General features: G+C 36.5%; 1 protein-coding gene across 10 annotated transcripts in view; it reads right to left on the reverse strand.

The window, feature by feature from the left end:
* Positions 1–12,433, reverse strand: part of LOC135323437 (casein kinase I) — a 78,727-nt gene that overhangs the window by 13,060 nt on the left and 53,234 nt on the right. For 8 of the 10 annotated variants that reach the window (XM_064500889.1, XM_064500891.1, XM_064500893.1 and 5 more), the window contains 5 exons: positions 8,096–8,181; positions 7,875–7,959; positions 2,805–2,953; positions 1,467–1,562; positions 973–1,068 (listed from right to left, as the gene is read on the reverse strand). In XM_064500889.1, the coding sequence (XP_064356959.1) occupies positions 973–1,068; positions 1,467–1,562; positions 2,805–2,953; positions 7,875–7,959; positions 8,096–8,181 (512 nt within the window). The remainder of the gene's footprint in view (positions 1–972; positions 1,069–1,466; positions 1,563–2,804; positions 2,954–7,874; positions 7,960–8,095; positions 8,182–12,433) is intronic. The other 2 variants (XM_064500892.1, XM_064500890.1) reach the window with 1 other exon arrangement.

Genomic DNA, 12,433 nt, shown 5'->3' on the forward strand with positions numbered 1-12,433 from the left:
TTTAGTGGATGTAAAGTTTAATTTAAATATCAAAGCACTGTAAGAAGATACTAGGTTTATTCTACTGAATTATCAAGGTGGTATGACTGTAGGTCTGTTTCCTTTACCCTGGAATTTTCACCCCTTATCTTCAGGAATTGACACAAACTTTCCAAAAAACCAAACCATAAAAGAAACATACATAACTTATATTCTCAGAATCGAAAAAGCAAGCACAGGAAAAACTTAATTTTTCCCCATGTAACATATTACAAACATCAATTATTTTAATTTAGGACTGAAATGTCAAATTATTACACAGATTAGGCAGCTGAAGTTTTGAATCTTTCTATATTAAATTTAGATTTCCCTGCATATTATTCCAAACATCCCACTCCAATGAAATATATTCAAAGAACAAGATAGCAGAAAAGAAAGGAAAAAATAGGAAAAGCTCTTTATAGATGAAAAATAAATACTAAAGGAAAAATTCTCATTTTCCACTGCTAAGTATGAAGTACAGCCCTGAGAAACATTCTTCTAGTCAGCTAGTGTTTGTGAAAAATGAGTAAAGTTTAAGCAAAATCACTCATTAATACTTTTGCTTGAAGTCTGCGTAAGCAGTACAACTAATAAATATTGAATTAAACTGATAGTATTCTAGCGCTAGTCCAATTAAAACGATATTGGATGTCTAAACTTCAACTGGTTTCACTGATGTAAGTGTATATTCCTTTAGAAAGATGGATAGTTCCAAGATTTTAGGCTTTCACTGAGAAACATGCACCAGAAATTCACCATAAAAGAAGATCTGTATCTTTTTGCACCTGTTTTTATTTCAGTTTGGTAATTGTAAGGCAGGAAAGAGCAGGCACATTCTGAACATAACTGGAAAGCAAATTTAAGCTGAAAACAGGAATGATGTCAGGTACTACAGGAGACTAACATTACATAACACAAAACCAATCAGTCATGTGAAGAAGCAGAAAATACCTGTACCGAGCCACCATGTCTGTCAGCTGCTAAGTGAGCTCTCAAGTGATGTGGATTGGCTTGCTGGGAGTCCCAAGCTGCCTTATGATCTGTTGACTACCATTGTTTGGACATGTTAGGCATATATGCAAAAGGAAAAATAAAAATCCAAAACATTAAACCATTCATGCATAAATTATCTTTCTAAAAATCACAGAATCTCTACACATTCAATTCCTATATAGAGTGTACATCCATGCTATATGTATACATACATACAAGTATATTTTCATAGAAGAGCTGCAATTCAGCTAAGACTAAATCCCTCGTAAGAAAAAGCCCACCACCACCGTAACCCTGTAACTAGGCTTAGGTACATGGACAAAGATCTAAATTCATGTTTTTACTACCACTGTTATTATCCTGGTTTTAAAAAAGTAAGAAACACACACATACATGGCAAATCATTACAGAGAAGACAAAGTAATGCTGCTTATCTCACATGAGCGGTTTACCTGATTTTTGGATTGTTGTATCTTATCTCTGTGCTGATGTGCTTCTCTGTTTGATGATAGCGCAGGGTCTGAATGAATTGAACTCACTGGAGTAGGCTACAAATATAAACATTATGTAGCAACTGGTAAAAAAATAAATTTCAAAGTCTTACCAAAAATTACTGCATTGTAATCCAAAATAAAGTCTAAATCTGTCATCAGTTGTTATATAGTTATAATCTCAAATTATGAAGTTCAAGCAAATTTACAGTAGATATTCACTAAAATATCAAAGCAAATCTTATTTTCTGTATTCTTTAAAATGTAACATGATGACAGCAACTTTAACTAAAGTTATTTACTTAAAAACTTTAAGTTATTCTAAACTGGTATAAATATAAGAAATTGTATAACATCTTTAAAGTTTATCTGCTAACCCTGTAATTTTCAAAGTGGTCTGTGCTTTATTCAGAAGTCTGGTCCCAGAACAACAACTACACAATTGCATAAAATATCAGTTAAGAATATTACATGTCAATTTTCTATGAGATCTCTATAATTAGCATCCATTTATGGGACATTCTGGTGAAAGTGTAAAGAAAACAGGTTTAAAGCACATTTTAATGCTAAACACTGAAAAATATATTAGCAATAAAATGTCGCAATTCTTCCAGAGACTGGCACAAAGAAGTTCAGAGGAAAATATTTAATCTGGTATTGTTGAATTCATGCACAAATAACCCCTCTCCTACTCATTAAAAGAGGGGAGAAGGCAACTTCTACATTCTGAAAAATTTGTATTTTATTATTTCTTTAAAAAACAAAACAGTATTTGCTGTAATTTTGGATGCACTGCAGTGAAAATTGATTTCTTACATTGTATTTCATTATAACAATGCATATAAAATGTACGTACAGTTTCTCCACAATTAACTTATAAATATCTGGTATAAATCTCAGGTGCAGAGAAGTCATTTTTTTTAATATTTTAGAAACTCTGGGAAATTCCCAAATGAAGAAAAATACATGCAGTGATGACAGTCACTTGCAAAGTTTTAAAGTCTTTCTTCTTCAGCTGGAAAAAACAGTTTGAATTCCTACAATTTTTTTTTTTTTTTTTTTTTTTTTTTAAGACAGAAAAGGGATTCTGTTTGATATTAAGAAGAGTACATGTTTGGGAAGAGACTCAGTATGAAAAAAATCAAGCCAAAGGTAACATTTGAAAACGCATCTGAAAATCGAAATCGTTTACAACTCTTATAACTGGCACGAGAAGCACATGTATCTTATAATTCAAGACTAACAATGTCTCAAAACTGATGACAAAACCCAGCACCTTAACAGCTTAATTGTACTCACCAACTGTTTGCCAGTCCAGTCATATTCATAATCAAACATATAGCCCTTCCGATCAAGTAAGTCTGTGAACAGCTTTCGTAAGTAGTCATAGTCCGGCTTTTCAAAAAAATCTAGCCTTCTTACATAACGTAGATATGTAGCCATTTCCTCTACATAAATAAGAAACATGCATAATTATCATGTGTGTTTCAATGGCTCTCCAAAATTATGACATTTTAAAATAACCCTTTCTTCTACCTCTCACTATAAGAAATGAATAGGTGTTTGCCATGATTCTGTGAGTTATCAGAAAAGAAAGTTACTAACAGTATTTCAAGATGCATTGCCACATTCTAAATGTATTCTAGCAAAATACACTCACATCCTACCATCCGAATCTCCCTAATTTCACATTTGCATTACCTGTAGAGACTATCCATCTTCCATCCAACCTTCCCTACCTCATGTTCTGTGTGACAAAGGTGCAGAGGGAAATGCCTCTTTACTTCTCCGCCAAGAAACTGTACAAAAAACAAGCCTTAGGAAAGGCAAAGAGGGGCATATAAACATACTGGGTGGACTATGTCTCAAAGAGCACCTGTCACTGGAAAGTAACCTTGCTTTCTTTGAGAAAGGATCCACATGTACATTCTAAAGTGGGCAATTCCAACTGTCCTGACAAAAAACACTTGGTATGGTCTCTGCTGTTGAGCAATCACTGTAATATGACCCTACGGAAGACTGCAGCACCACTGGATGCTTCAGGTATCATATTCAGCGAAGGTATTGGACAGAAGCAGCAGATATCCAGAACAGAAACACCTCAAAGAAGGACTGACATTACCTGAGCTCTTGTAGAATGATTTCTGACCAGTGTCAGACATTTACTATCACTGTTTAAATAGCAGGTCAGCATACAAATGGAGATTCATTTGGGTGGGCATTACATGGAAACTGTAGAACTCCCAGATCTCCCGGTAGCAGAGACAACCAGGGAGATTTCTGAAAGGGCCTGGACCTGTAAAGATAAAAGGAAAGAACTGTCCTAGTCATTAAGAGTATGAAGTATAGACTGAGCAGTAGCAAACAGAGCGTCCTAATTAAGATGGAACTCCAGCATCAGCTCTTGGCAGGAGCACAGAGCAAGTCATCACGGAAGTCCTGTTCTTTAGGAACCACAGAAGCCATGAGGGGCTGAATCTCCAACACCCTGAGACAACAGCTATAAGGAACAGCCACCCTTATGGACAGAAGACAAGAATCCAAGGGCTGAAAAGGAGGGCCAATGAGCAGCTGAAGCACAGGCTTCAACTCCCATTGAGAAACTGTTCAGACAGGTGATCACATTTCCAATAATGCCTTTAGGAATCAACGAACTGAGCAGGGTGTGGAAACAGCAGTCTGAGAAAGCAGCATATGGTGAGATGAGATAAAAGTTACTAAGCTTTCAAAAAAAAAAGTCCTATAGGTCTTTCCACTCCAACAGGTCTTAAAAGAAAGAAAACTAAAGTACTGGAGGAACAAAGAGCAACAGGCTAACCATGCTGAAATTCTGGCTTGTTCAGACCACATCCACCTCCATTTCCCTGTTATAGACAAGAAATCATGTTGTGGTGGTTTGGAATAGAGCACTGTTTGAACTCCTCACACTCTGAAATATATCAAGGTGAAGCATTTGACCTCAGTTTTGGGACACAAATTTGACAGACAGGCAGAACTTGAAGTCAAAGTAACTTGCATAGAATCCTTTGTAGTCCACGGAAGAATGGGGAACCACATCTTCACTCAAACCAATCAAAGAAAAGCAATGACTCCTCACACTCAAGCCTAAAAGGTTGTTCAGAGTGGTCCCAAGGCACAAGAGAAGGCACCTCTAACTACAGAAGATAAAGTCAGAGGAAAAATAAGGTTCAGAAAAGATGCCACCGACATCTAATGATCACATGAAGAGCCATGCATGCCAGAAGCAGCACAACGGTATCACTGCATTCTCTAAGCCACACATCACACACTAGTAAGTCTGGTGAAGCTGACATTTTGCAGTACAGACATGGTATTGAAAGGATCCTATCCTCTGACAGAGAATGGCTGAAAACTGCAGAGGCAGTGCTAAGGCTGACTTATGCCAAGTTATGCCCTTTCAGAGGTAGTGGGGTAGAAACAGAGGGATAGGTTCCGGACCAGCCTGACAGCAAGAAGTTGGGACACAGCTAAGTGTCAGTGGTGTCCACACTGCAGCATAGAAGGATAGTGCCAAGTCACCCAGAACTACTGAATAATAAATCAGTTCTGACAAAAACACATTAGTAAGCCCTATGGTTGGGGCAGATGGAGTAGTGACTGGAAAGATTTCCTTGGCAACAAAGGTCCAACTCAGCAAGCAAGCAAGAGTCTTCAACAACCACACTGCCCAAGGGGGTCAGCATTTGAAGAAGGTGAAGAGAAGAAGTGTTGATACATCACCAAGGACCTCTTTAACCAACCTTTCCTGAGGTAAATCAGGACTCAAAGGATAAAGGTGCATCTTCAGAGGTATGGAGTCTGGAGCTGAGCCATTTAATACAGATGAACCTGCTACAAAACAACTGCTGACCCCAAAATCAGCAGTTTTGAGAAGACCCTCATTGCACATTTGAAGCAGAAATCCAGAGTTTAAGTCTTTACTCACATTTTATTTATGGCTTGAAAGAGCAGCCATGTTGGCAGTTCTCAAAGACAGTACAGTCCCACAAAACATGGGATAAAAAAAGATGCATTTCACATGCAACAAAAACCAAAATATCTTCTGCTGAAAGTACTGAATTGTCTTGCCTTCTGGAACTTGAGTTAACTGACTGAAAGGAACTGAAGAGGTGGTAGACGCACTTCTCATTATATTCAATGCCATAAGAGGGAAGCACAACAGGGCAAAGGTATATCATCTGTGGAGATCTGAAATGCAAGAACTTCCATATGCAAGAATACAGCTATTATGATTTGAACTCTCCAAGAAGTTGTGTGTTCTCCAGGATCAAATATATTTTCCTGTTTCATTTTTGGGGCAACCCTGCAAAGAACCATGTACTTGATCAACATTGGTGCAAGTAGTCCACTAGATATATGGGGCTAGTCTTATGCACAACTATTTACAGGAATTACACTATACATAGTCAAATTAGATTTAATATTTATTTGTAAAAGGATGCTGCCAAAACACAGGAGGTTTTCTCCCACTTATTTTGTGGGCCAACAGAAGTTTATGTTCAGACATTTGCACTAGTTCTGTACTGAAAGTCAGTTTCACTTGATTTCATTCTTTAAACCAAGCAGTGAAGGAAAACCTTTAGGTATAGGGAACATGAAGTTAAAAGCATCAGAAAATAGATAATGGGCCTCCTTAGTAGCACAGGGTTGGAAAGAACTTCAGGAGGTCAACTAGTACACCACTATCTCATAGCCAGTTATAGGCATGTCTAGTCTGTTTTCACACAGCTCCAGTGAAAAACTCCAGTCTCCCAGGCAGCTCTTCACTATATTTAGAACATAGAAGTTTCAGTCCAAACTTAATTATTTTGGATTAAGTCCATTACTTTGTCTTCTCTGCTGTGGAGATAGCAAACAGATTCCTTTCATGTTTGTAGCAGTCAAAAGGTATAGAAAACGCTCATTTCTTCAGTCTTATTTTGACTGAAACAATCCCTGTTCCTTCAGTCTTTGTTAAGAGATCTAGCAAATATGACTTATTATTCTCGCTTCTGTTCACAAGAAACCTTTAAAACAGGACATTTTTCTTGAAGCACAGTTCCCAAAATTGGACATACTGCTTCAGCTGAGGCTTTACTGTATTAAGTAGAGTAGAAATGGTATTTCATGTGTGTTGCAGGCTATACCCTGTGTAAGTCAGTCAGTTTGGGGGAGGGGGTTATATCTTTTTATAAATATATACATACACACACATGTATTTTTAAATACAGCATGACAGTCCCCCATTCACTTTGTGACTGACTGACCTTTAAATCATTAAAGAACCTCACTGTACCCAGTAATTCAATCTGTATTTGATCCTATTTTCACATTACCTAGAATGCATCATTTTTGTACTGTACCTTATATTTTTAACCATACTCACAATTCATCAAGATCCTTTCATTCTAACTCCCACTGTCCAAGCAATGCATTTCAAGCTTATCATGTGCAAGTTTAATAAACACACTCAGTTATACAAGGCATTCATAAAAATACCAAGCAGTCCCAGTAGACTGCTTTGGAATCCCTTGTCATGTTTTCAAAATGACAATGACCAGTACTTGAGTACCTTGAATGGTTTTACACCCTTCCTCCCAGAGTAGATTCTTCTTGATTATGCTTCTAAGATAACTTATGAGAATATTTCAAATGTGTCAAAAGTACTAAGGTCTCATGACATAGAACATCTGCCTCTTTTCTCCACAAGACCTGCCTTGCCATAAAACGTAATCTAATCGCTTTGCCATGAGCTGTTCTTGGCAGCTCCATTTTGCCCATCAATCACCTCCTGATTCTTTCACAATCTTAGTTTCTATTTTGATTCCCCACCTCCACCCAGAACTGCAATTCTTCGGTTACTCTAGCTTTTAAAAGATAAATGCCATGCCTGCTTTTCTCAAGTCTTCTAATACCTAATTGATACTCCACAAGTTCAAGGATAACCATACAGCAAGTGTCATCTGAAGCGACTTGCAACTCACCTTTTTAAATATTTCAAGCTGTTGCTAATGATCATGTACCAGCTGAAAAGACGGTCATTTTTAAAAAGAGGTTTGAAATAAGTATCAGTTTTAGAGTTGAGAAGGCTTGCAATATTTTATTTTTTAATACAAACAAACTAGTTGATCACTGTAAGAATATGCATTTTTTTCATGTTCCCTTTAGAAGAAAGTTTCTTTGAAAAAAATATCAGCATTAGTTTACTGCTGTTTCAAAGGACAATTCTTATAACCATTACTAAAATACATAAAATAGTATTTGGAAGGATTGTTTTATTTTACTTACAATACCAAATTTTATTAAAAATTATCTATGCCAGTTTTGTTTCTCAGTTCAGCACACGTTTTTGTTAACAGCAGACATTACCTGGGAAGTTTTCACACAATACTTCTATAGGTGTTGCTCGTTTTGTGTCTCCAATTTTCTGATAACGTTCTTTTAATGTATCAGCCTAGGATACAAGAACAAAAAACATTTTCTGAAGTCATACAATTTTCAGACAAACTTTCCAAATGATAAAGATCATGCCAAGAAAAGCTGATGATCTGAAAACAGGAAGGAGGTGAAGATATCAAAAAAATCACTACCTTTAAACCTTGCCATGGAAGGCTTCCTCTGAGAAAATACATAAACATATGACCTAAAGCTTCCAAATCATCTCTTCTACTTTGCTCTGAAACAAAATTCAAATACTATTAGGACAAGAAATTTGCATAATTTTACATTAACAACATTAGTTTCCAAATCACATAAAAGCAATTCAAAGGTATAAAGTACTTGAAATCAAACTGAGCATTTATTTTTTGGGGGTTTTTTTGATGCACCATCAAGAACAGAGCTAAAACAGAAAATGCAGATGCAGACTGCTGGTATATTCACCAACAGTACTTTAAACAAATCATGTTGGTGTAAAAAACTGCTCTGATTTTAAACTATATTTTGACTTTTTACATATCCAATTGCATTCTATTATCAATTTTCATGCATTAGTTGTGGGTTTGGAACAATTTAAGAAAACTAACTGAACACACTTTTCCTCTAAAAAAAAAAAATCACAGAAAATCCCTTCACAGGATTTCGAGCAAGCCAAAAGTCTTCTGAAGAAGGCCAAAAAGTATTACTATTTGATCAAAAAGCAGCATCCATGAGGCATGTACATACAGTCTGTTCTCAGACATAGCTGACTTAAAGCTAAGTTATGTAAGAAACTGCTCAGCACAAAATTAATTTGTCTGTAGTTGTGAAGTGGTAGTCATCCAATCAGAATTCAGATTTTGGTTGAAGTCCTTCAAAAAACTTACAGAAGCTTTATGAAACAGTAAAGTAACACAATGCAATGTATTCAAAGTATATTCATATTAATTTCAAATAAAATCTAATATACTTAGGAATTCTCAATGTAATAGAGACAATAGTCAAGGTCTTTAAAGAACTAGTAAAAAACAGATTTTACGTTATCAACCAACTCCATCCTGTTCTGCTGTAGAAGGAGGAATTAGTGTGTTATGTTTGGTACTAAGGGCCGTTACTTCCCTCTGACATCTTCCCCAACAGAAGATATAAAGCCCAAATATTAACACTCCTTCTATTCAGTATTTTCACAAAGACAAAATGACCATGCCTTGACAAGGAGAGAAATAGAGCAGAAAAAAGGAGATGGAAAACTGTTTCAGTTACATTTTGAACACAAAGTTCAACAAAGCCAATCTAGTCTTGATCCATTCAACCCAAAATGTAATAGTAAATACACTGCACCCAAACAACAGTTCTTAATTCAATATAACAGGAGCAGTTTTACTTCTTACTCTGTTTTCTAGCCCTGTCTTATCACATTTGAACACTACGTAAATGCATATTAACAAATGATTAAGGAAATACCAGTAAAATGTATGACAATTCAGAGCATGGACTAGAACCCCTCACTTCATCACACATCTGCTAGTGATATGACATGCTTCTTTTGCACTCAGCTGTCCTTCACTCTTCATCATGCTTCCAGTTCCCTTGTCAACACACTCAAACTGAGCACCCACCAGACAACCTGGTCTTCTCTGAATTTCTCTGCTAACCCTGCAACATCCCATTTGCTGATTCATGCTGCTTAAGTGCCATGCTGATGCATCCATGTACATAAGGAGAGAGCAGGAATAAATATAAGAGTTCCATGCCTGACAGATTCCAGTATGTGAAGGAAATGTTGACTCCAGTTGCCTCATGGAACCCTGTGCTCTATGAGATAATGAGCACTTAAAGAGCGCTGTACAAAATTTCTGTCATGAGCAAAATGCACCATGAACATATTTTACATATGACAGTTCACTGGTTGCATGCAGATTGTGGCAAAGCATGAAGTGTGAGAAGTGCAGTCAAAGGCCTGTGAGCAGTATTAAGGTATAACCCACAAAAAGACATTGGAAAGCTCTATTTGGTCTTTGCTAAGGGAAAATAATTCCTCTCCTCTGCATTAACTTCTACAGATCACACTGATGAAAGGTTAACCCATTCTTCTTTAAAAGGCTTGTTATTTTTGAGCCACTGCTCCTTCACCAAGAGCCTTTTCCAAGAAAGGAGAAACTTTTAATCATTATCCCGAAATGATTTCCAGCTAAGAGGGGTTTTTCTGCATGAACTTTGGATAGTTTGAGACATTTCTGTAGGCAAACTATTTCTAGGATATACCATTCACAATGCCTTCACAAAATTCTGCTATGGGAAAGCATTTTTTTTCCTAGTATTTCGGGTTTTTTGTGAGTTATTATTCAAAATACACTCAAGAGTCCTTCATTGATCACTTTAGAGTGATAAAATAAATAACAATTAAATATCCTGTCCCCGGGCATGGAACACCCACAGTAAACCTGAGAAACAGGAAACACAAAGATTATATTGCTACTGTTAAGAGAAGGGCCTCAACGAAAGCTGAAAAAGCCTAGGAGTGGACTAACTGGTAGACAAAAGGATTTCAAACATCAGTTGAAGGAAAAGCTGCTGACGTACACTGATCCTACTGCATCACAATTTAATGAGACTGAGAGGATCTGTTGCCTCAAAGGTAATACGATCATAAGATGGCAAACAGAAAATAAGGTTTTAGGGCACACAAAATCCTCTCTCTCAAGGACAGTCACTTGAGGCCAACTACAGATGATACAGAAACTGGCTACCCATTATCTAGCTCACAAACTACAGACAAATTAATCATCTTAATTCAGGTAGGTCAAGTTTAATTAGCACTAGAACCTCATTCAGTAGGCCATCTGCAGAAATTACCTTTTCTTCATGTAAAGTAACCATAACACAAGCCACTAAGACATTCAATCTTCCGTATACATCTATTATAAGCACTGTCTTTCCCCTCCAGAGAAAGTATTTTACTGCTTGCTACAGGAATGCTGAAAGAGTAGAAACTTACTGTATATTTGGATGAACAGGAAGCACAGTATTGGTACTGAGGTGATTATGTGGCTTGATAACTTGATAACTCTTTACTGTAATCACAGAATAGAGGGCTAGTGGCTACCTACACAAGCTGAACTGTAAGTCTATAAAGGTTTAGCATAACCGCATTTAAAAATTATCACCCAGTGATAATGTGGAGTCTTATTCAAAATGGTATGATTCTATGCAATAACACAATAGCATCCCCTTTTTAACAAAGTCATTAAATTTAAAAACAAAGTTATATGCTGATTTTACAATAAGCACACACTGCATGTCACATTGCTACACAAGAAAAACGTGAACTTCAAGGAAAAATCCTATTTTAACTTGTACCTTTAAGGGAGCAAAGTAACTTATTAGCAAATGTTGAGTTTGAATTTTCTCATTTAGTCACTTAGAATCTCAAAGCAGTGCATACTAGAAGCAGTTATATACAACCAAGAATTTTCTGAGTTTACATAGAAAAAAGACTATTCAGCTAACACTTATCCAAAAGCAGACCAAGATCAGAGAACTACAAACTTAAGTATCTCTGAAATAAATGCTAAACAATAACATTAAATAACTGTTATAATTCACTTTGAGCACATTGATTTCACTGTGGCAACACGGTCCTGATACCCAGTCAGAACATGACTTTGAAGCTACTCTATTAACTTGAGCATAAAGCCAAATTAACTTTTCAGGAATAAGAAAAACAGTATTTTAATTATTAAAAATTAATAACATCTCTGGAAAAAAAACATATAACCATATTCTAAAATTTTCAACCCCATTTGCTGCTTACAAGCCACATCTGTCAACCATTGTTCATAGCACAACACTCCACTTAACCCTTGCTCTGCCTGCCATACCACTACTTTGCATTAGCCCCATAAGGGGTACTGTTGCATCTGTGAGATCAGTTTTTGAGCATTCCCTGCTTTTAGGCCTAAGGTCCCTGAGGTCAGCTGATGATTCAGTAGATAAGGAGACTAGCAAACCTCCTATGCTGGTCTTAAGTTTGGAAAAGGACTTCCTGCTAGCATCACCACCATTTCAATGGCAAGAAAAAGTTGCTGGGACTCCTGGATGGCCATTGCTGCAAAGTACAGGAAACATTTCTTCTGAGTTTCACTAGGATTTAAGCTAATAGCTTTGAGTCAGACATGCATTATGAACAAAACTATGCTTAGAAATGCATTAAAATTGATCCAATGTAGAATCATCTTTGCTGTTCTGGATTTCAGAAAAGCTTAGTCTTTAGAAAACTGATTTTAAAATCTAGAACATAAGACAGTTCTAATGATCTTAAATGATCGGTCTGCCCTGTTTAGCTCTTTGAAGAGAATCGCTGTTTAAAAAAACAAGGCTTCATTTGGCCTTTCAGTTGGTGTTACAGAGCAAAACTCTTTCATTCCCAAGAGTTTCAGGCATTTATTATGAGACAACTAACCTCTGCCTCTTCAATAATTATGTATTACCAAGAGAAGACCAATATAACA

Source organism: Dromaius novaehollandiae, chromosome W (assembly GCF_036370855.1).
Source record: "Dromaius novaehollandiae isolate bDroNov1 chromosome W, bDroNov1.hap1, whole genome shotgun sequence".
In the NCBI taxonomy this organism is placed as follows: Eukaryota; Metazoa; Chordata; class Aves; order Casuariiformes; family Dromaiidae; genus Dromaius; species Dromaius novaehollandiae.